The sequence below is a fragment of the Neovison vison genome, chromosome X (assembly GCF_020171115.1).
Source record: "Neovison vison isolate M4711 chromosome X, ASM_NN_V1, whole genome shotgun sequence".
In the NCBI taxonomy this organism is placed as follows: Eukaryota; Metazoa; Chordata; class Mammalia; order Carnivora; family Mustelidae; genus Neogale; species Neogale vison.
The window spans coordinates 92828883-92854018 of NC_058105.1; the positions used below are offsets into that span (position 1 = coordinate 92828883).

Genomic DNA, 25136 nt, shown 5'->3' on the forward strand with positions numbered 1-25136 from the left:
AAAGCGGCGGGGGCGGGGAGGGCTGTGGTTGTCTGTCTTTGTGTGCACAGTGCGTGTGGAGAGAAAAGCCTCGGGAGACCGCACTCGGCGGGGTGGGTGAGAGTGGGCGGGGGAGGAGGAGCGCCGGGGGGAACTTCCTGCCTGGCCCCGCCCCGGCCCCGCCCCCTCCGACTAGCCGCAGCTCCTCCTCCTTCCGTGACGCCGCCTCCCGTTTCTAGGTAACGTGGTGGGGTGGGGGCTTAAACAACGCCGCCGAGAGGTGGCCGCACCCTGCTCCCCTCTTCTCGGCCCCTTGACCCTTGGACGCTGAGAGCCATGGCCCTACCGCTGCTGCCTGGCAACAATTTCAACCGCAACGTGAGTAGTGAGGGCGCCCGAAGTCAGAGGTCCAGGCCAGAATCTGGGGTCCAGGCGTGGCCACCTCCCCCGACCCTACTCAAGCATCCTCCTGCTGCATTGGGCACAACTTGGACCAAACTTTGTAGGCCAGTAGAACCCTTATTCTCTGTCTCCTCTTCCCCCAGTCTAACTGCATCTGGTTGCTTTTAACTACAGCAGATACATAAGTAGATTCTTCATGGGGGGCAGGACCCGCGAACGTAGCCAGGGGTAGGGAAGGTGGTAACTACCATCGTTGAGCGTGTAAGCTATGACAGGTGCCATGCTTCAGTCGCCTTGCACGGCATTTGCTGCTTAGGTCCTATTTTTATTCCCATTTTACAGTTGAGGAAACTGAGGCATGGAGAAATGAATCACTCCCTGAATGGCCAGAGTTACAAAGCTTCAGTGTGAAATTGGGTTTCTCCCAGGCAACCTGTCTCCACAGTCCAGGTGCCTAGTCATTGTCCTTGAAAGCCCGTGTGGAAGAAAGAAATAGAGTTGCTGTTACTAAAGCAAAGAAACCTGGGTCCCTGGAGGCTGTTGAGGCCGAGAGGTAACTAGGGTTCCACCAGTCTGTAAAGTTCTGTCCTAAGCTTTATAGAGTGAAGCCTCCAAACTTGGAGTTTTTTCCTCGCTGAAGACTGAGAGGAGCTTATTTCAAAAGAAGATAAAATTACAAAACAACACAACACGACAACACAAAAAACCCTGAGCACCGAAGAATCTTGTCTGTAGTAAATAGCCCCTTATTTAAACAACAGCAGAAAAGTGATTCGTGTTTTCCTGTACACTGGTCACCACATTTTCCTGGGGGTTGCAGTTGCGTCTCCAGAAGAAGGTAGGTGATAACATGGGTGGGAGGGAACTCCAGGGAGCCCCTCAAGGTGTTTGTGTAAAGCTTTGGTTAATGTAGAGCGCAGGCAGCGGATTGAATGAAGCCTTTGACCTTCTGGATTCCAAAGTGTCTGCTTCCAAGTTGTTGGCCCTAAAGTCCCAGTCCTTTGTAGCTTCTGGCCACTGAATTCTGACCTCCACGGGTCGGTTGGCCTGACCGAGTTGCTTGTTGAACCGTGATTTGTGTAATTTTTTGGTTGATGGGTAAAGGCTGGCCTTCCCGCCCAGCTTCGCCCTTTGCTAAGCTTCAGCCAGCCATACCAAGAAGGAGGACCCCAGAGAGGGAGGCTACTCAAAAAGATTCCAGAAATAAAAAAGCATGTTATGTGGAATAATTTTAATAAAAATTGAAAGCAGAGCCCACAGCTTGGGCCCTGCAATGCTTTAGATGACCGATGACCCCCTCCTAAGAAGCACCCTGCTCCCACATGGAGTGATGAAGAGTAGCACTTTCATGAGAGATTTTAAAATCCACGAAGCTGTACTGAGTGTACTTTGTTTTGTCTTTATTGGGAAGTACAACAAGTGCAGAGAAATGCATAATGGATGAACACCAAATGAACATCAAGAAATGAAGTATTAACCGGTACTCCAAAAGCCTCTCCCTTTTTTTAAAATTATTTTTCCCCCCAAAGATTTTATTTATTTACTTATTTGACAGAGATCACAAGTAGGCAGAGAGGCAGGCAGATAGAGAGAGGAGGAAGCAGGCCCCTCACTAAGCAGAGAGTCCGATGCGGGGCTTGATCCTAGGATCCTGAGACCATGACCTGAGCCGAAGGCAGAAGCTTTAACCCACTGAGCCACCCAGGTGCTCCCCAAAGCCTCTCTCTCGATTGGGGCTGTGAGCAGATAAAAATACATGTCCCCAGTGCTGCATGGGACCCACTTAGACTGAAAGCTTGCTTGTTGTTGATCTCAAATTCAAATTTAACTGGACATCTTGTATTTTTCGGGGCAACCCCGCCTATCACTCTTTCTGGTCATTACCCCCTTTGCTTTTACTGTCCAGAATTAACTATCCTGAATGCGGGGACTTCTTATCAGTGTGAATGTCTGGTGTTCTTTTGTGACTGACTTGTGTTTAGCTCAGTATTATGTTTGTGAGATTTGTTCATCGGGCTGTCTCTAGAGGTAGTTTGCCGATTTTCCTTGCTCTGGAGTAGTCCACTGTGTGAGTATGACATCATTTATATATCCGTAGATAGAGATAAGGCTTGTTTGGGGTTATTAAGAATAGTTCGCTGTGACTATTCTTAATCATGTCTGTTGGTACAATTGCTGGATCATAATGGCTTTCATTATGTTCTGCTTTAGTGGATGCTGTCAAAGTGCTTAAACCAATTTAAATCCCCATCAGCGCCTTATGTGCCTATCTTTCCACATCCTGAGACATGATATGGCTGGCCTTTTAAACTGTAGTTATTTCGATCAGCAAGTATAGGGAAACTGTATTTCCAATCTGTACTTGCCTGATTCCTAATGAACTTGAGCACGATTTACTGGTCATTTGGATATTCTCTTTTGTGTAGTACTTGTCTCTTGCCTACTCTTTCTGCTGGTTTGTGTGCCCCCCCCTTTTTTTTTTACTTAGGAAATGTAGAAGTTCTACATAGATTTTGGACGTGACTCTCATCTGACATCTGTGTTGGCAAATATCTCTAGTCTGTGGCCGGCCTTTTCACTTTCTTAGTGGTGTTTTTGATGAGTAATTGTTCCGTTAGCGATTTTTTTGTTCTTTAAGAAATTGCTCCTTATGTCAAGTTCATCATGGTATTTTTCTGTGTTGTCTTCTGGAAATTTTGTTGTTTTTACCTTTCACATTTAGATTTCTAATCTAGTAGAAATGTGTGTGTGTGTGCGCGCGCGCGAAAAGGAGTATGGATCAGGTTATATTTTTTCCTATATAGCTATTCCTTTGACCCAGAACCAATTGTTAACACAAGTTAACTGAGTAAGTTTTAAAGATCTTACTGGCTCTATGCCATGATTCATGAATTGACAGTATCCAGTGGAGCAGAGAAAAAAGAGCTCTGAAGAGCTCTCCCAGCAAGACATTTTTATAGGCAGAAGGGGGGGGGGGCGTTACAGTAGGCAAAAATTGAATTGGTTACTATGGGGTATGATAGCAAGGGCTTTTTAGGTAGATTACTTAAGTCATGCTGATCAGGCGATTCATGATTGCCTGGTGTAAGGTTCAATTTCTGGGACAGCCAAAACTGTAAGTTAAGCTTCAGTTTGAGGCATGGGGCTTAGCATGATCAACTCTACTTAGGGCCTGTTGTTTTATCTTTAACACATTTTTGGAAAAGACCACCCTTTCTCTACTTCTATGCAGAGCTGCTACCTTTGTTATAAGTATCCAAATACATGTAGGTCTGCTTCTAGATTTGTGAATGTACTTAAAAAATTATTTACTTTATGCCTCAGATGAATAGGGGTGTGTGTGTGTGTATAAATTAGGGAATGACAGTATACTTATTAGATATCTTAGGCTGTCATTTAACAGATTAGTATTTATATATGGAGAGTCCTTGTATGTGCCCAAATCAGATGGCTATATTTACATTAACCTTGGTACTGACTGTGTTGCCAAAAGACCAATATTATTTAAAAAACTTGTACTTAGTTAAAAGATCAGATGTTCTCTGGTGCATAGAGTGGTCAAAAATTCAGTAGAGACAAATCTGGCTTTTTTGTTTTTAATCATTAGTCCCTCCCCCCCATTACAGAGCCATGCTTGCTGAATTACATTATCAAGTGAAAAACCTTGGCCTCCTGGAGACAGCATAATTACTGGCTGTTTGGGTTTAAAATTATAACACAAGCTAACTTTTACTGCTTTTCTTAGAAATTAAAAAGGAACTTGTTTCTCCCCTTAATTAGCTGCTGATAGTCAGTCCTGAGCAATAGATTGATTTCAGCCCACAGCTAGGTGATGTGCAGCCTGTATTTCTATCTCTGAAATACAACAAGTATTGTGCTTCCTAAAATATAAGCACTTGTACCACTGATGACATTAAAATTATTTTGATGTGAATTAATTGAAAACCTTAGGGAAAGGTCACAGATAAATTCCAGACACACGGTATCTTTTTCCAGCAATGTACATGCTGGATTTATTTTGAGCTAAGAGAATCTCAGGCATATTGTCAAAAATAATAGGATATTAAAGTTAAAAGGGACATTTCCAGCCAAAGCTGAAAATCTTTCCTATAGCATTTTGGACAGATGGTTGAATAGCTGATCCTGAATGCCCCTAATGAATAATGAGGATTACACTTTGTTTTTTATGAAGCTACCTTGCCACCATCTTAGGAGGGTTTGTTGTCAATAGTCCATCTCTAATTTGTAATGAAGCAACTGTTTTCCTTAGAAGAAAATAAAATATTTGAATTCACAGTAGTAGAATAAAACAAAAATTCAGAATCTCTCTGTCTCTCTTAGAAAAGGGTGTGGGCAATACCTTGAAATTTATTTTTATCTAGAGTAATATAAGCCTACTTATATAAGGAAATAAGGTTCTTTGGGAAATTTACCAGCAATTTAAATGGTGAACAGCTGAAGGACACACTATGAGGAATGCGTAATATACATACTGACTTCATCATGGGATGGTAGATAAATCAATTTAAATTTAGCACAATGACAAAGATAATCATAAAACAATGACTTCATGCACAGGATGGAGGTTTTTCCTGATCTAAAATTCTGCTTACAGATTTCTGGTCATATTCTTAGTGGTCAATTCCATTGCCTTAAAATAACCTGCATCAGGTGCAAACCCTTATGAGATCAGTTTAATGAATCATGGCCAGCATTAAAAAAAAAGAAGCAAAATTGACTAGAAAATAATTTTTTAAAAAATCAGAGTAATGTGTGATGGCATGGGAACAGTAAGCATTCTTCCGTGAACTTTTTCTTTCTGTCATATGTGGCATGTGAACTGGGTCGCACTCAAACCTGTTTGTTATTGTGGTTGCAGAGTGTGAAACACGTTCTCATTAGAGCTGTCTCCACCAGTTCATGCTGTTTTCAGCACGTTTTCAATTCAGTTTTCTGTTTTCAGTTTTCAGTTCAGTACTTCAGTTTCCTTCCAGGCCAGGTCTAGTCTTTTACCCTTCTAGAAGCTTCAACAGAGCCTATCAGATTTTTTTTTCTTAAATTGCTGTAAAATTCACATAACATAAAACTGACCACTAGCCATTTGAATGGGTATCATTCACTGGCATATGGTACCTTCACAGTGTTTTGCACTGATCACCTCAACGAGTTCAGAGACGTTGTCTTCATCCCAGATTTCAATCTCTATCTCAGAGGGACTTGGAAATGTCTTTCAGCTCTCAGGGACCTCCTGTGTATAAATGATTAGCATGATCCATGAGTTGTAGATGTAATGATTCAGTAATAATCGTCTCTTCTGAGTAAAGAGTAATAGGTTTCTGTGGATTTGTTAATTTTGGTCAACTTAGTGACCTGCTCTGTGTGGTTTCCCTTTCCTGCAAAGGATATCAACTTTAATGCAGGTTTGGGGGGAGGTGGTACGTAGTAGAGGAAACTTCAGGGTTTTTTTCCCCTTACTGTAAAATTTCTTACTTTCCCCTTATCCAAGTAGGCCTAAAAATCCTCTCATAGTTTCTATTATCGAGGGCCCTAGTAAGATATGATGTGTGGTATGTGGGATCAGCAAAAGTAGTTTTCTCCCCTATTTGAAACTAAAAATGACTTCTGGCCAGCTTTTCCTGAAAAACAAATAGGCAATCAAGCCTATCTTACCTTTCTTTCCTTTTTATACACTTATACATTTAGAAAATTCATAAAGCAGCATAATGCATTTCTGTTCAGTAACTGTTTTAATCCAAGATGGGATTTATTTTTAAAAGGCTCAGTTGATTTAATTTAAATAGATGTTATAAATTCATTTTAATTAATGCTGTTTACAACATGAAAATACAGTGACAATGTTAAATAAGTTACTAAAACCATATGGCAAAGCGATACGAATAAAAATATAGCTTAAGACTTAATTTTACATGAGACTTGAAAGTTAAGCTTTATGAGGTGTCTGGGTGGCTCCATAGGTTGAGTGTCTGACTCTTGGTTTCGGCTCAGGCTGTGGTCTTTAGGGTCATGAGATCAAGCCCTGCGTGGGGCTCAGCGAGGAATCTGCTTTTGAATTCTCTCCCTCTGCTCTCCCCCTCCCCCCGCCGTACTCTTGCTTTCTCTGTCTCTCTCAAATAAATCAATCTTTTAGAAAAAGAATATTATTTTCTTAAAAATAAAGAATAAAAATTACCTCTTAAATGTGCCTGTGTTTTGCCCCCTAAATACTGAATTCTGGGTCAAATTTGAGATAAGCACACGTGGATTTCATTTTCAACTAAAATGAGATTTCTGACTTGACTCTTGATACCTGCTACCAAGGAAAGCTTTGCTTATAGGAATCAGACGTTGAAAAACCACAGCAAAATTGTCACTGCTTCCCTATGAGTGACAGGATACTTGACTTTCTTATCTGTTTGGAACTGGCATACGTATATGTTCAACTTTATAAGCAGTTGCTAAACTGTCTTCCAACGTGGCTGTATCATTTTGCATTCCCATCAGCAGTGAATTAGTGTTGCTATTACTCAGAATCCTCAATGAATAGCTGGCATTGTCAGCGTTTGAATTTTAGCTGTTCTAATAAATGTACAGAGATATGTCATCCTGATTGAAACTTTTTTCCCCTGGCAGTTAATGATGTTGAACATCTTTTTGTGTGCTTATTTGCCACCCATCTATCCTCTTTGGTAAAATTTCTGTTCATGTGTTTTGCCTGTCTTTAATTGGATTATTTCTTTCCTATTGAATTTTGAGAGTTATTTATATATTCTGGAGACAAGTTCATTGTTAGATATATGCTTTGCAAATATTTTCTTCCAGTCCATGGCTTGAATTTTCATTCTCTTAAGGCTAGAAAATATGTGTACATTTTTAAAGATAAAATACAACATGAATCCAAATTGATATTTCCAATGCAAATGAAAGATTATAGAGTTTTTATCTTCTTTGATTCTATAGTTATCTTTTACTTACATTGAGAATCTTGCTTCATGAGGATGTTAGCATGATTTTCTTGTTATCCTACCATAAGTAAAAATATATACCCATATAATAGTTTCTGATCAATAATAACATTATTAACAATTTCAGTTTTCAAATGGTTTAATACTTCCTTGTAGTTCTTTTGTTTTATATATCCCATTAGGAATATGTGGTCAAATTATTGAGTTTTAATTTCATTTAAATGTTTCTGAGAGTATCGTTAGGTCCCCAACTTAATACCCAGTTAGGTTCATTCATTTCGCTTTTGGTTTTTTTTTTCTTCTTTTTTTTAATTTAAAAATTTTTAAAGACTATTTATTTGAGAGCGAGAAAGAGGAAAGAGAGCACAAGCAGGAGGAGGAGCAGAGGGGGAGGGAGGAGCAGACTCCCTGCTGAGCAGGGAACCCAACGTAGGACTGGATCCTAGGACCCTGAGATCCTGACCTGAGCCAGAGGCAGAAGCTTAACCATCTGAGCCACCCAGGCGCCCCTAATTTAAATTTTAGATAGTTAACACACAGTGCAATATTGGTTTCTGGAGTAAAATTCAGTGATTCATCACTTACATGGATCTTGCTTTTCTAACATTAAGAATTTTGCTTTTACTATAGTGTAAAAATAAAACATTTATGTGGTTTCAGAGTCAAATTTACAAAGTGAGGTGCATTCAGGCAGGTATAGCTTTTAACCTTGTCCTTCAATATTTTTCTCTTTCTCCCTTCCCTCTATAAGTAGCTTAACCCAAAACTTTTTTTAATCTTTTCTTTTTCAGGGTGTGGTGCCTAAACAATGATTCTTGAAACACTGGAAAAAAAATTAAATTAACTTAAAAATAAAATAAAATAATTGTTCAAAAAAAAAGCCCAGCAAATTTTAAAATATATTCACATGGTCTCTTAATAAACAAATGATAGCATACCCTATCCATTGTCTTCCAGCTTCTGTTTTTCCTTCTAACAGTGTATCTTGGAGATCGCTTCATCGTAGTGGACAGTTTTCCTCATGCCCTTGGAATGTGTCCTCCACTCATAGCTACTTACTCCATTGTGTGGACATACCATAGTTTGTTCAGCCCATCCACTTTTAATATATAGTTGCGTTATTTCCAGTGTTTTGCTATAACAAATACTGCTGCAAGAAATAGCCAAAGTTGGGTTTCAAAAGAAACTACGGAAAAAGTAGAATGGCAGCCAGTAGTATGGGAGACGATATCTGCAGAGCATCTATGTGATGAAGGACTTCTGTCCCGTGTATATAAAAGGAGTAGAGGATCTGAACAGGTATTGCTCCAAAAAATTTTTACAAAGAGCCACAAACACTTGAAAAGATGTGCAATATCATTAGTGTTTAGGAAAATTTAAATCAAAACCCCAGTGAGCTGTTACGCTATCTCCGCTGGGATGGCTATAACGAAAAGACAGTAACTGGTGTTAGCAAGGATGTGGAGAAATTGGAAGCCCCGTCCATTGCTGGTGGGAATACAGAACAGTGCTGCTGCTATGGAAAATGTGTTGTTTCACAGAAGTTTAAAGGTAGAGTTACTGTATGACGCAGCACCCCCAGGTATACAAGAAAAGAGACATGTATGTCCATAAAAAACGTCCTGGGATCGAGTCCCGCATCGGGCTCTCTGCTCAGCAGGGAGCCTGCTTCTCTCTCTCTCTCTGCCTGCCTCTCTGCCTACTTGTGATCTCTGCCTGTCAAATAAATAAATAAAATCTTTAAAAAAAAAAAAGCAAATGTGAATGTTTATAACATTATTCATATTGGCCCCCAAATTGGGAATAACCCAAATGTCCATCCACTGACAAATGGATAAATAAAATGTGGTATGGGCCATACAATGGAATAATATTTGGCCATAAAAATACGGATACTGTAAACAATATGTAAAAGTGCAAGTTGTATGAGACCGTTTGTGTGAAGTGTACAGCACGGGCAAATCGAGAGCGACAGAAAGTAGATGAATGGTTGCTGCAGCCCGTGTTGGGGAGGGGATGAAATGAGGAGTCAATGCTAATGGGTATGAGATTTCTTTTGGGATGATGAATGCATTCTAAAGGTAGATTGTGGGGATGATTGCACAACCTTGCAGTTATGGTAAACTCCATTGAATTATATATTTTAAATGGGTGAACTTAAAAATATATAAATTATACCTCAATAAAGCTGCTGGAAAATAAGTAGCCAAAGAAAGGAGTTGGCATAGGGCTCCTGGGTCGCCCAGTGGGTTAAAGCCTCTGCCTTTGGCTCGGGTCGTGATGCCAGGGTCCTGGGATCGAGCCCCGCATCAGGCTCCTGATGCGGGGAGCCTGCTTCCCCCTCTCTCTGTCTCTGCCTGCCTCTCTGCCTACTTGCGGTCTCTGTCTGTCAAATAAATAAATAAAATCTTTAAAAAAAAAAAAGGGAGTTGGTGCAGAATCGCTAGACAAACAAGAGGTGTCTGTCATGCCAGGATCATGGGATCATTTTGATTGAGAGGATTTTGTTACTTGTTACTTTGTTACTTGTTTCCAGTAGCTATTGAAATGTCCTTGAAATCCCATTAATGCAGACTGGGCCAATTCTTGAAGCTGTCGTTCATACTTCGGATGTTCCATTGCCATTCCTAAATGTTAATTTGGGGTTCAGAAGTTGGAGTCACTTTGGCTGTTTGGGGATCAAACACAGCTAACATTGGTCACTTTTGCCTTCTGTCCCTAACTTTATAGCTATGTCACTTAGGATAGATACTTTTGGCTGTAAGTAACAGTATGCCTGGCTAACAGTGAGTGGCTTAAGCCAGATTGATTTTCTCATCAGAAGAACTCTAGAGGTGTGGCAGTTTCAGGTTTAAGCAGTGGCTGATGAATGTCATAAAGGACTCAGACTCTTTTTCTCTCTCCATTCTGCTATCCCAAGAATGCTGGCTTTTCATTCAGGTCCGTGGCCTCATGGTTGCAAGATGGTTGCCTCAGTTCCAGACATCACATCTCATAACCATGTTATGGCCTCATGGTTGCAAGATGGTTGCCTCAGTTCCAGACATTACATCTCATAACCATGTTCAAGACAAGTAGGAAGGAGAGGGAGGTGAAAAGGCTCTTATATAAAAAATTAAGTGTTTTCCAGGCCTTCAGTAGATTTCCCGTTTATATCTTATTGGTTAGAATTGAGTTATGTGGCTTTCCTCTGCTAAAGGGGTATTGAGAACTTGATTTTTCACCATCTGTTTTTGGAGCTGGGAAAGACAAAAGAAAGTAAATAATGACTTTTGGGAACTAAAAAGTTTGTTGTCTGCCACACCAGCCACAGACTCAAGACCTGTGAGTCTAGATGCCTCCTCAGCCTTAGCATTTCTTTGTTTGTTTGAGAGAGAGAGAGAGAAAGAGACAGAATGAATGTGGGAGGAGCAGAGGGAGAGGAAGAGAAAGAATCCCAAGCAGGCTCCACACTCAGCATGGAGCCCGACATGGGGCTCTCAGTCCCTTGACCCTTGAGATCATGACCTGAGCCAAAATCAAGAGCCTGATGCTTAGGGGTGCCTGAGTGGCTCCGTCGGTTGGGGGTCTGCTTTCAGCTCAGGTCATGATCCCGGAGTTCCAGGACTGAGGCCCGCATTGGGCTCCCTGCTCAGTGGAGGGCCTGCTTCTCCCTCTCCCTCTGCCTGCTGCTCCCCCTGCTTGTGCGTGCTCTCTCTCTCTCAAATTTTATCTCAAATAAACAAATCATATCTTAAAAAAAAAAAGAGTCTGATGCTTAATCGTCTGAGCCACTCAGGTACCCTAGCATCCCTTCCTTTAAAACATTTTTGTTGGGACGCCTGGGTGGCTCAGTTGGTTGGACGACTGCCTTCGGCTCAGGGCGTGATCCTGGAGTCCCGGGATCGAGTCCCACCTCAGGCTCCCAGCTCCATGGGGAGTCTGCTTCTCCCTCTGACCTTCTCCTCGCTCATGCTCTCTCACTGTCTCTCTCTCTCAAATAAATAAATAAAATCTTTAAAAAAAAAAAAGAAAAAAAAACATTTTTGTTTGCCTTTTTTAATATATAGGTAATACATGAGTATACCACCATTGTAAAAAATCAAGCGATACTCTTCTTTCTTAGCAGTTTTCTTTTTCCATAATAGAAAACAAGCTTCATACCCCAGTGAAATCAGCATATACTCGCTGTCTGTCCTTTGAATATATTTTGGACTCCATTATTAAACCACTCAATTCTGAGTTTACTTGTCATCTTCCTGACGGCATTCTCGTGCTTCTCCCTGTCCCCATCTAGATCTTAGCCTTCCCTCGGAGGGCAGCTCTACTGCCCCCTTCTCATTCAAGCCTTTCCTGATCATGTCAGCAGGAGCCCTCTGTCTGGCTACAGAACCTTGAACATATCTATATTGTCCAGACTGCCCAGTTCATCCCCTTACTGGCTGGTTGCCCGTGTTGTGTTTTGTGTTCTTTACATGCTGTTTTGTGACATTCCTCCGCTGACTGGGAAACTGTGATTGATGGCTCTCTGGGTTGCCCTTCCTTCCCTGGGGCAGGCTCCTAATAGGTGCCTGTTTGCTAACCTCTGTCTGCCTGTAGCAGCCATGCCTCAAAACTAGGGGGGATAAACACAGTTGGGGAAAATCCTCTCTGGAACTAGCTTTTTGCCTGTGTCTTCCCCTGCTGCCATGGAGCAGAGTAGTTCTTAGGGTAGCAATGGTGACTATAAGAGAGAAAGAAACTCATTTGTTTCTGAGCCTTAAATAGATTATAAGCCTGTCAGGATGCAAGGCTTATATCAAGCCGCCAGGATAGCTCGGAGAGGCCACATACAAGGGGTGACCCCAAGCCTCTCCTGTGGCCTACTGTGCCATGCAGAGGGACAGTTCTCTTCTCCTGGTTGACATCCAGTTTGGCTCTTTGTAGAAGCAGAACACTGTTCTCTGAGACTTGATGAGGCAGGACACCCTTAAGAGACCAGTCTCCCGATGACAGGATGCTAGACACGCACATATGCAGACATAAAGTGGTTTCTTGGGCCATTCCCCGAGTTGATTCTGTTAGTACAGTTGTAGAAAGGGCAAAGTCAACTCTGAGCGGGGAGGGGGGTCCCCAAAGCAAAAGGAAGGGGAACTAGGCATTTCCAGTCCCTCATTAGCCAGGCCCCAGGATGCCTGAATTCAACCTAGCAATTCCTATGTGACGAATGGCCCAGCTTGGCCAGCTGAGGGCCAAAGAAACTTTTTGTTTTCCTAACTATGTGTTTGGCATCTCCAAGGAGGGGATGGTCACAGTGGTTAGAGATCTGGGGAAGAACAGGTCCGTTCACTTGGCTTACGGTTCATTTAGACTACCTTTTCTTCGGCAGCAAGTTCTTTGGCAACTTGATGTTTGTTTTATCATTTATAGGACTATTTCCATCTTATTGTTGTGAGTCATTTATGGCTCATGTCTGTTTCCATTCATACTTCATACATTATCCAAGGGCCCTGTGTGGACTGTCTCCTGGTTTATCAAGGAAAGTAGACCCACTCTTGCCTTTTACTGTTAATTGAAATTTTTATGGAGGAAAATTATAGATTCACGTGTAATTCTAAGGAATAATACAGAGCAACCCTGTGTACACTTTACTCAGTTTCCCATTGGTACCATTTTGCAAAACTGGTAGAATAGCACAACCAGGATATTAACATTAATATAATCCACTGATCCCATTAAGGTTTCCCCAGCTTTTTTTTTTTTTAAGATTTTATTTATTTATTTGACAGACAGAGATCACAAGTAGGCAGAGAGGCAGGCAGAGAGAGAAGGGGGTGGGGGGAATCAGGCTCCCCACTGAGCAGAGAGCCTGACTCAGGACTCGATCTCAGGACCCAAGCTGAAGGCAGAGGCTTAACCCACTGAGCCACCCAGGCACCACCCCTGGCTTTACTTATACTTATTTACGTGTGTGCTTTTAGTCTAAATGGTTCATCACATGTGTGGGTTGCTGTTGTCACCCTGACAGGGAAGATACAGATCTGTTCCAGCACCACAAGGATCCATCCTGTTGGTCTTTTATAACCCCTTCCACCTCCTTCCTATCAACTGCCCCCCCACCATGTCTCTGATTCCTGGCAACCCCTAATCTGTGCTCCATTTCTAAAACTTTTTAAGAAGATTTTATTTATTAATTTATTTGAGAGAGAGACTACAAGTGGGGAGGAGAAGCAGAGCGAGAGGGACAAGCAGACTCCCCACTTAGCGTGGAGCCCGTCGCAAGGCTTTATCCCATGATCCTGAGATCATGACCTGAGCCAAAATCAAGAGTCAGGTGCTAAACCTACTGAGCCACCCTGGGTCTCCCCCCTCAATTTTCATTACTTTGAAGATATTGCACAAAATGGAATTATACAGTACCTCTTGGGATTATTATTTTTCACTTGACTTAATTTTTTGATGGCTTATCTAGCAAATTGTCCATATCAGTTGTTCATTCATTTTTATTGCTGAGTAGTAGTCCATGTATGTGCCACAGTTTGTTTCACTGTTCACTTGCTGGAGAACATCTGGGCTGTTGCTAGTTTTTGGCGGCGAGGGATGCAGTCGCTATGGGCATTCATGTACAGGTTTTTGTGTGGACACGTGCTTTCATTTTCCAAGATGACTGTCCAAGAGTGCAGCTGCTGGATCATAATGATAATTGCATGTTAAGTTTTTTTGAAAAGACTTTATTTATTTCAGAGAGTGAGATAGAGAACGTATGAATGGGGGGTGAGGGGCAGAGACAATCTCAAGCAGACCGCACGCTGAGCGCAGGGCCCCAACGTGGCGGGGTGGGCTCGATCCCACAACCCATGAGATCATGACCTGAGCCAAAACCAAAAGTTAGATGTTCAAATGACTGAGGCACTGTGACGCCCCTGCACGTTTAGTTTAAAAAAAAAGAAAAAAAGAAAAAAAGAAAAAGCCTACCAAACTATTTGTGAGAGCTAATGTACCATTTTACGTTCCCTAGAGCAATGTGTAAACGATCTAGTTTGTCCACATCCTAGTCAGCATTTAGTATTGTCACTATTTTTTATTTTAGCCAATAGGTGTATAGTGACATCTTATTGTGGGTTTAACTGCCATTTCTCTGATGGCTTATGTATGCATCGCATCTCTTTTCATGTGCTTATTTGCCATCTGTATATCCACCTTGGTGAAATGTCTGTTTATGTCTTTTGCCTGTTTCTAATTGGACTGTGTTTTTACTGTGGAGCTTTGAGAATTCTTTATATATTCTAGATACTAGCCCTTCAGCTAAGATGTGATTTGCACATATTTTCTCCCAGTCTGTAGCTCGTCTTCTCATCCTGTTAACTGTCTTTTGCATAGCAAAAAAGTTTCTAATTTTGTTGAGGTCCAATTTATCAATTTTTTCCTTTTATGGATCGTGCTTTTGACGTTAAGTCTAAGAACTCTCTGCCCAGCTCTAGAGACTGAAGTTTTTTTCCTAAAATTTTTATAGTTTTACATTTTATGTTCAAGTCTGTGATTCATTTTGAGTTGATTTTTTTTTATGTAAGGTGTGATATTTAGGTCAGGATCCATTTGATTTTGTCTTTGACTATCCATTTGTTGAAAATGCTATCCTACCTCTACTGAATTGCTTTTGCACCTTTGTAAAAACTCACTCGAGCATTTTAAAAAATTTTTATTTATTTATTTATTTTAAAGATTTTATTTATTTATTTGAGAGAGAGAGAGATATCACAAGTAGGCAGAGAGACAGATGGAGAGGGGGAAGCAGGCTCCCCACTGAGCAGAGAGCCCAATGCCGGGCTCAATCCCAGGACACTGGGATCATGACCTGAGCCAAAGGGAGAGGCTTAACCCCCTGAGCCACCCAAGTACCCCTCATTTGAGCATTTTTGAGTGGTATTTTTGGTGTCTATTCTGTTCAGTTGGTCTTTGTATCTGTCTTTCTGCCAATGCCAAACTGTTTTTATTACTACGGTAATATCATAAACCTTAATATCAGGTACAGTGATTCCTTCTACTTCAGACTTCTTTCTCAAGGTTCTTCTTTGTCTAGGGCCTGTACCTTCCATACGAATTTTAGAATCAGCTTGTCTATGTCTACAGGTAACTTTGCTGGGATATTGATAGGAATTGCATTAGACCTCTAGATCCTTTTGGAGGAGAATCGGCATCTTTACTATGTAGAGTCTTCTAACCCTTGAGCTTGATATGGGTCTCCATTTCTTTAGGTCATTTTTGATTTTTTTAATTAGCATGTTATAATTTTCAGCTCACATATCTTGTGTATGTTTCAAATTTCATTTTCTTTGGAGTGATTATAAATGACATCATGTTTTAAATTTCAGTCTCATGTGTTCATTGTTAGTACATAGAAGTGTGATGGACTTCTGTGTGTTGATCTTGCATCCTGTGACCCTGCTGAACTCAATTACTAGTTGTAGGATTTTTTTTTTTTTGGTAGATCCTATGAAGTTTTTTTATATAAAGAATCTTGAAACCTATAAATAGAGATAGTGCTTTTTCTTCCTTTCCAGTTTGTATCCCTTTAATTTATTATTCTTGGCTTCCCATGGTGGGTAGAACTTCTACTAATGTGTTGAATGAGTAGAACAGACATTCTTGCTTTGTTCCTGATTTTGGGAGAGCATTTAGTCTTTAACTATTAAGTGTGAGGTTAGCTATAGATTTTTGGTAGATGATCTTTATCAAGTAATTCCCCTATATTCTTAATTATTTGGGGGTCTTTAACATGAATGGGTGTTGCATTTAACAAATGTGTTTAACTTGTATTACTTGATATGATCATTTTTTTTCTCCATTTGTTGATATGGTAAATTACATTGATTTTGAAATGTTGACCTAGTCTTGCATAATAAATCTCAGGTGGTCATAGTGTATAATTCTTTTCATACAGTGCCAGACTCAGTTTGCTAATTTTTTTGTGGAGGATTTTTACATCTATGTTCAAGAGAGATTTTGGTCTGTAGTTTTCTGATTTTGAACTGTCTTCTATGGTATGGTATCAAGATAATATTGACTTAATAAAATAAGCTGGGGATAGTTCCCTCCTTTTTATTTTCAGGAAGAGACTGTATAAACTTGCTGTTAATTCTTATTTAAATATTGGGCAAAATTCTCCAGTAAAGCCGGCTGGGCATAGGGATTTCTTTTTGGCTTTAGTTGTAAATTCAGGTTCTTTAAAGGTTACTCTTCAGATTATTTCATCTTGGCTGAGCTTTCGGAGTTTGTGGTTTTGAGAAATTGGTTCACTTTTTTAAGTTGTTCAATTTATGTGTGTAAAGTTGGTCAGAGTGTTCCCTTACTATCTTTTTAATGGCTATGGCATCTATTAAAATATCCTATTTCATTTCTGATATTGGTGATTTGTATCTTAACTCTTTTTAAAAACTTTTTCAGTCTTGCTAGAGATTAATTTTATGAATATGTATTTTTTGAAGAACAAGTTTTGTGTTTGACTTTCTCGGTTTTACTGTTTTTTTTTTTTTAATTTTGCTGGTTTCTGCTCTAATCTTTATTATTCCCTTCTTTGGGCTTTTTAAAAAAATTTATTTTACTCTTCTTTTTCTAAGTAGGAACATAGGGGATTGATTTGAGACCTTTCCTCATTTCTTTCTTTTTTTTTTTTTTCAGATTTACTTATTTTCTAGAGAGAGAGTGAGAGAGCAGTGTTGAGGGGCAAGGGCAGAGAGAGAGGGAGAGGGAACCTCAAGAAGACTCCTCACTGAGCGTGGAGCCTGACATGGGGCTGGATCCCACGACCCTGAGATCACGACTTGAGCTGAAACCAAAAGTCGGCCGCTTGACTGACTGGACCACCTGGGTGTCTCCTTTCCTTATTTCTAATGTAGGTATTTAGTGCAAATTTCCCCCTACTGTTTTAGGTACATTCCACATATTTTGATATGTTGCATTTTCATTTTCTTTCTATTCTACCTATTTTTAAAAAAGTTTCTGAGCTTTCCTTCTTGACCCATATACAGTTGAAAAGTGTGTTGTTTGATTTCCAAACATTTGGAGGTTTTTCCTGTTGTCCTTCTGTTATTAATTTCTAGTTCATTGCCATTATCATCAAATACAATCTGTATGATCTTAATTCTTTTGAATTTGCCAAAGTCGCTTTTATGGTCTGGAGTATGGTCTAACTTGGTTATTGTTCCACACACACTTGAAAAGAATATGTATTCTGCTCTTGTTGGGTAGAGGGTTCTATATAAGTCAATTAGGATCTGTTGGTTACATGTGTTGGTTGCCCAGAGGTTTGCTGTAGTCCCCAACTGTAATTGTGGATTTATCTATTTCTCCTTTAAGTTTACTGGTTTTGCTTCATATATTTTGACGTTTTGCCATTTGGTGCATACACATTTAAGTTTGTTGTGTCTTTCTGGTGGATTGATTCTTTTATCATTATATAAAGGCTCTATTTGCTCTAGTAATTTTCTTTGCTCTGAAGTCTAATGTATCAGTTACTGATAGAGCCACTTTTGCTTTTTTTATTTTTATTTTTATTTTAAAGATTTTATTTATTTATTTGACAGAGAGAGATTACAAGTAGGCAGAGAGGCAGGCAGAGAGAGAGAGGAGGAAGCAGGCTCCCTGCTGAGCAGAGAGCCCGATGCGGGACTCGATCCCAGGACCGTGAGTTCATGACCTGAGCCGAAGGCAGCGGCTTAACCCACTGAGGCACCCAGGCGCCCCACTTTTGCTTTTTTTAAAATTAGTATTTGCCTTGTGTATCTTTTTCGTATCTTTACTTTTAACTGATTTCTGTCCTTGAATTTGAAGTGAGTTCCCTGTGATCAGCATGTAGTTGGTCATGCTTTATAAATTCACTCTGCAAATCTGCCTTTTGATTAATGTATTTGGTCATTTACATACAAGGTGGGTTTTGGTGTGTTAATGATTATGTCTGATATATTATTTCTGTTTTCTGTTTCTTTCCTCTGTTTCTTTTTTCTGCTCTTCCCATGGGATACCAGAACTTTTGTTGTTGTTGTTGTTAGGTTTCCATCTTGATTTATTTATAGTGTTTTGGAGAGTATATGCTTAAAAATTTTTTTTTATTATGGAAGTATAATTGACATGCAATGTTATATTAGTTTCTGGTGTTCAATACAGTGACTAAGTGGTATAAATTTCCAGTTGTAAAATAAATAATGCACAGGGATGAAAAGTAGAGCATAGAGAATATAGTCAATAATACTGTAATGATTGCAACGCCTGGGTGGCTCAGTCAGTTAAGCATCTACCTTCGGCTCCGATCATGATCCCAGTGTCCTGGGAGCCCCCATGTTGCGGTCCCTGCTTAGTAGAAGGCCTGCTTCTCCCTCTCCCTCTGCTGCTCCTCCTGCTTGTGTTCTCTCACTCCCTGTCTCTGTCAAATAAATAAATAAAATCTTAAAAAAAAATTATACTGTGATAACCTTGTATGGTGACCACACTGTGGTGACAGTTACATGATAGAATTGTCAAATCACTATGTTGAGGGATTCTCTTAGTATAGTTACATAGTGGTTGTTCTGGATCTTACAGTATATATGGATGATTTACATAGACTGTGGTCTGTAACTATCAGCATTCTACTACTTCAAATGAAGCATGGAAACCTCACTTCTGTTTAGGTCCCTATACCTTTCCCACTTCTCAATATTATTGTTACAAGTATTGGATTATAATTTTTGCTTCAGTCTTTGCTTTTGTGGGATCAGGGACTACTGATGCAAATTTTCAGATTCTAGTCCCAAAACACACTCAGCACAATTGCACAATCACTACCCCCTCCCACCCTTGGGCCTCTGTCATCTACTGTCCTCACAGCTAGGGGACACATCTGCCTCTACCTCTGAAAGTCTTTAGCAGTTCACCAAATCTAGCTGGAAGGTGTGCTTCCCTTGTATCTCACCCCTCTACTCTAACCCATCATTTTTGAATCTATGGCTATTACCCCCAGACTGCTGGGGGAAGGAGGCAAGTCCGTGTTGCAAGCACTTTGTTTTTTCATGCCATCTTCTTTGACCCTCAGCTTGCATCAGATACTGTGCTAGCTGGTGTGTTATTATAGGAGTGTTGAATTTGGGGGTTGGGCGCTAAAGTCAGCGTTCTACCCCTTGCATGCTGACGCATGTGCACACCCGCATCCATGCGTTCATGAACCTCCATTCCCTGAACAACTCTCTTGTTTTACCTTGAGGTAGACTTTCCTCCATAATATCCTTTAAGAAGGTACCAGGCCAGGTCATGAACTCCTGGTTTCTGTCTCCAGGTACATTGCCCATGTGTATATCCCTCACAGCTGCCTTTGTATTTTCCATTCTTTGTCTTCTCAGTGGAACCAGTGGCTGCTCTTCATAAATTCAAGAATTAATTTCAGCTAGATCCCTTAGTTCAGTGAAGGTGATAAATTTTACTAATATTTGTTGTGCTCAGAGTTTGAGAAGAGATTTTTTTTTTTGTCAATGTATAAAGAAAATTACCCATTAGGTCACTTACTCCTCTTACTCTGTTAAAAAAAAAAAAAACACCAACCGCAGTCAAGCACAGCTTTTAGAAACTAAATGCATTAGTATGTTATGCTTTCTACTGTGAATAATGGAATATCTGACTAATAGAGGCTTAAAGAAGCAGGGATTTATTTTTTTTTCGCTGAGCCAGAAGTCTGGAGGTCAGTGGCTACTGGCACACATTTAAAGGCTCAACTTTGAGCCACCATTTCCAGTGTCCTCCCCATGATCCCAAGGTGGCTGCCGCAGCTCTAGACATCATGTATGCATCTCAAGGCAAAAAGGGATGAGCTAGGGGCAGTGTCACTTGTCTCTTGGCTCAAGGGGACAAAAGCCTTTTCCAGAATCCCAGAACAGACTTCTGAAAAGGAGGCTGAGGAAATACGTGGAGTGTTTTGGCTTTTCTGGCTTCTAAATGGAGATAGGCAAGGGAGAAGCAATTTGGGTAGGATGTACTGATCAGCTATAATCAGCCAGTGATTTTAACTGACTTTGCTGGGGAAGCCTTTAGAATTCTTTTTATTGATTGGTGCTTTGAACTGAATTATTTAGAGAAAAAAAATCAGTTTTTTGAGGAAGGGGCTGCACATTTCTTTAGATCTTATTGACCTTTATCTTCCACTCTACTGATTTAAATACATTATTAAATATACTAAAGCAATGTCACTATTCTATTGAGCTGATGGCTGAGAATCATGAGCACAATAATTTTCCAGCTTAGGTTTGGAAAGAGAAGAAAATTAGCTGAAAAAAAATGTTTGAAGGTTACTTTAACTTGGCTTTTTTATTTTTACATTTGGGCTTTGTTTTTGAGTGATTTAGCTTTATTAATAAGTAATAATAGCTTTCATGCTCTTTCGTGCACTCCAAGATCCCACTCTACCTGAGGCAATTTCGTTGTTATTTTCTCTGGGAGGTTCATAGCATCTACTGAGTGACTTTTTTGCTCTATGAAAGTACAGAAAAGAAGAAAAGAGAAAATGTGTTCCTAAAATAAATATGATACGAAGGGAGGGGGGAAAACCCCCAAACTATCGATGGAATAGAAGCAAACTAGACCCAAACTTGATCAAGCAGGAATATCTGAGAATGATCATTTTAGGTAATTCTATATTCTATTTTTCCATTAACCTCCAAAGGCAGAAAAGTAAGTTTTCAAGAACGTACATGGAAATAGGAAATTCAAACTCGCTATCTTCAGTCCTTAGGTTTCCAGTAATTGTCGGTAACTGGGAAGGGCTTTCTACAGCACTCTCGAATACCGGTTCTGGTTTTGAGGAAGGGGTGATGAAAACTGCTATTAATGTTTAGGTCCCTTTAGCTTGTCTGTTGGTGGTCCTGGTGGTCATTTGCGTTAGTGTATTTGTCAAATTAAAAGTGTTAATTCAGGGGCGCCTGGGTGGCTCAGTGGGTTAAAGCCTCTGCCTTCGGCTCAGGTCATGATCCCAGCGTCCTGGGATTGAGCCCCTCATTGGGCTCTCTGCTCAGCAGGGAGCCTGCTTCTTCCTCTTTCTCTGCCTGCCTTTCTGCCTACTTGTCATCTGTCTGTCAAATAAATAAATTTTTTAAAAAGTGTTAATTCAATCTTGTTGATGTAAATAAGGGGAGCTCTAGCACATTCCTTGAACAGGCACAAACAGCGCAAGGTCCCATGTTTAAAGGCTCACTTCTTGAGTTTGCCTCCTGGACGAAGCACTTAACAGTCACCCACAGCAGCTGAGTGACCTTGGGCAAATGACTTAAACCACCCCCAACCCCCCCCACACCCCCAACGTGTCTGAGTATCCTCATCTACAAAATGGGAATAATGACAAAGCATTCTCTGAGATTCGCTCTGAAATGAAGAGGATCAAAGGCTTTTAAAGTACTTAAAATGGTGCTGGGCACGTTGGCTGTTAGGGCCACAGGAATGATATTCATATCCGCGAAGATAGGCTTCCAGCTTAGGGTGGCCCTAATGAGCTGTCAGTTTCTTACCAAGCACCTCACTCTTCCTTGACTTTGTCATGTGGTTGTCAAGCATCTGGGCTTCTCCGGGCAGTCCAGAAAGAAACAGCGAGATTCTGACGTGCCGGAACTCTGAAGGAGAGATTAGAAATGGATAAACACCAGGTGTGGTGCATAAACAATGAATCTTGGAACACTGAAAAAAACAAAATAAAATTAAGATGTTAAAAAAAAAAGAGAAAGAAATGGATAAACTTCTCAGGATACTAATGACTAGAGGCTGCTTCTCAGTTTGGCTTAGCTTTATGGTTTCCGTCGTGGCCTTGACAATTCACTGACTATTCAGTAATCAATCTGAGCGTGTGATAAAGTTGCTCTTCTAATTTTTAGCAACAGGGAAGGGGGTGGTGGTATCAGCTATTAATTTGAAGTGAAACATCAAGGGGAGTCTGGATCTCGCAGCCATGGTGGGACCCAGGGAGTTGAGACACGGAGGGAGCGCGGTTTCTGGGGATTGTATATTCCTCACTTTGTCATTCACTAAGACCTTTGTCCAGTTTGGGACTGAGACTAAGTACCATATTGCAGTCACTGGGGCAGGGGACAGGTTAACAAGTGGTCCTAAGAGATTGCATCAGCAAATGTCAAGTGCCTGCGCACGTGGGGAGGGGCAGACATTTGAAACAAGTGCCGTATGGACTTTCACGTCATACCGAACAAATCCTCGAGCAATTAGTTTCTGATATATGCAGTTTTGAACTGAAGTTTCCCACTAACAGGGGCGCCTGGGTGGCTCAGTGGGTTAAGCCTCTGTCTTCTGCTCAGGTCATGATCCCAGGGTCCTGGGATCGAGCCCCACATCGGGCTCTCTGCTCCGCAGGGAGCCTGCTTCCTCCTCTTTCTGCCTGCCTCTCTGCCTACTTGTGATCTTTGTCTGTCAAATAAATAAATAAAATCTTTCAAATTAAAAAAAAAAGAAATTTCCCACTAACACTCTGATAATGCAGAAATGGCATTTTGTGTGCTATGTTGATGAGAATAACCATAGAAACCGGCATTACTAAACTTTAGGGAAGTGTGTGTTTGGGTTTGAGTGTATGAATTTACAACCCACAAGCCAAAACTTTAGGAAAAATTTTAGTAATAGTTCCTTTCATACTTAAAGTATTCTTTTTAAGAGTTAGGTCTGGCCAATTTAATTGTATTCAGCAAAAGAATTGGAAGTATTTAACAAGTATGTAGCTGGTCCTCTTTGGATGGAGACATTGCTCATCAATTTTTTTTTTAATTTCTTTTCAGCGTAACAGTATTCATTGTTTTTGCACCTCACCCAGTGCTCCATGCAATACGTGCCCTCCCTAAGACTCACCACCTGGTTCCCCCAACCTCCCACCCCCTGCCCCTTCAAGACCCTCAGGTTGTTTTTCAGAGTCCACAGTCTCTCATGGTTCTCCTCCCCTTCCAATTTCCCTCAACTCCCTTCTCCTCTCCATCTCCCCATGTCCTCCATGCTATTTGTTATGCTCCACAAATAAGTGGAACCATCTGATAATTGACTCTCTCTGCTTGACTTCTCTCACTCAGCATAATCTCTTCCAGTCCCGTCCATGTTGCTACAAAAGTTGGGTATTCATCCTTTGTGATGGAGGCTTAATACTCCATAGTGTATATGGACATCTTCCTTATCCATTCGTCCGTTGAAGGGCATCTTGGTTCTTTCCACAGTTTGGTGACCGTGGCCATTGCTGCTATAAACATTGGGGTACAGATGGCCCTTCTTTTCACTACATCTGTATCTTTGGGGTAAATACCCAGTAGTGCAATTTCAGGGTCATAGGGAAGCTCTATTTTTAATTTCTTGAGGAATCTCCACACTGTTCTCCAAAGTGGCTACACCAACTTGCATTCCCACCAACAGTGTAAGAGGGTTCCCCTTTCTCCACATCCTCTCCAACACATGTTGTTTCCTGTCTTGCTAATTTTGGCCATTCTAACTGGTGTAAGGTGGTATTTCAATGTGGTTTTAATTTGAATCTCCCTGATGGCTAGTGATGATGAACATTTTTTCATGTGTCTGGTAGCCATTTGTATGTCATTAGAGAAGTGTCTGTTCATGTTTTCTGCCCATTTTTTGATATGATTGTCTGTTTTGTGTGTGTTGAGTTTGAGGAGTTTTTTTTTTTTAAGATTTTATTTAGGTATTTGACAGACAGAGATCACAAGTAGGCAGAGAGGCAGGCAGAGAGAGAGGAGGAAGCAGTCTCTGCTGAGCAGAAAGCCTGATGCGGGGCTCGATCCCAGGACCCTGAGATCATGACCTGAGCCAAAGACAGAGGTTCAACCCACTGAGCCACCCAGGTGCCCTGAGTTTGAGGAGTTCTTTATAGATCCTGGATATCAACCTTTTGTCTGTACTGTCATTTGCAAATATCTTCTCCCATTCCGTGGGTTGCCTCTTTGTTTTGTTGACTGTTTCCTTTGCTGTGCAGAAGCTTTTGGTCTTGATGAAGTCCCAAGAGTTCATTTTCGCTTTTGTTTCCTTTGCCTTTGGAGACATATCTTGAAAGAAGTTGCTATGGCTGATATTGAAGAGGTTACTGCCTATGTTTTCCTCTAGGATTCTGATGGATTTAACAGGAACTCGATTGAATTATTTTCTGAATTTACGTATTGTAGTTTCTCAATGTTCACAGCATTGATGGGTCTTATGTCATAAAATAAAAGGCTCTGGGACGCCTGGGATGGCTCAATGGGTTAAGCCTCTACGTTTGGCTGTGGTCATGATCCCAGGGTCTTCCGATCAGGTCCTGCATCCGGCTCCTTGTTCAGTGGGGAGCCTGATTCTCCCTCTGCCTGCTGCTTCCCTGCTTGTGCATTCTCTCTCTGTCTGATAAATAAATAAAATATTTAAAAATAAAACAAAGGCTCTGTGGGTGCCTGGGTGGTGCAGTCGGTTAGGAGTGGACTCTTGGTTTCAGCTCGGATTGTGATCTCAGTGTTGTGAGAGTGAGCCCTGCCTCGTGCTCTGCACTCAGCATGGAGTCTGCTTTAAGTTTCTCCCTCTCCCTCTGCTCCTAACCCCTAGCACTGTCTCTGTCTCAAATTTTAAAAATATATCTAAGATATAAGGCTCTGTTTTTTTGTATTCTTAGTCACTGTCACTAGCTGGGCAAAAATGTGCTAACAAGAGTTCATAGCAGTTGTGTACGTGTACATGTCTGGGGGTAGGGAGCCGGCACTTCTCCTCTACCCTCTCCCTCTGCTCTTTGCTGCTGTGGTGGTGGAAAGGAAGGACTAGACTCTCTGAAAGTGCTTCAGGTTTAGTCTACTGTTTTGGTATCCA

The 25136-nt window shown here is 40.9% G+C and overlaps 1 protein-coding gene across 3 annotated transcripts in view; it reads left to right on the plus strand.

Annotated features, from left to right (window-relative positions):
• Window positions 1-248: 248 nt before the first annotated feature.
• The window catches only part of EFHC2 (EF-hand domain containing 2), a 189334-nt gene continuing 164446 nt past the window's right edge, over window positions 249-25136 (plus strand). For all 3 annotated transcript variants that reach the window (XM_044235435.1, XM_044235436.1, XM_044235438.1), the window contains exon 1: window positions 249-357. In XM_044235435.1, the coding sequence (XP_044091370.1) occupies window positions 316-357 (42 nt within the window). In that variant the 5' untranslated portion in view covers window positions 249-315. The remainder of the gene's footprint in view (window positions 358-25136) is intronic.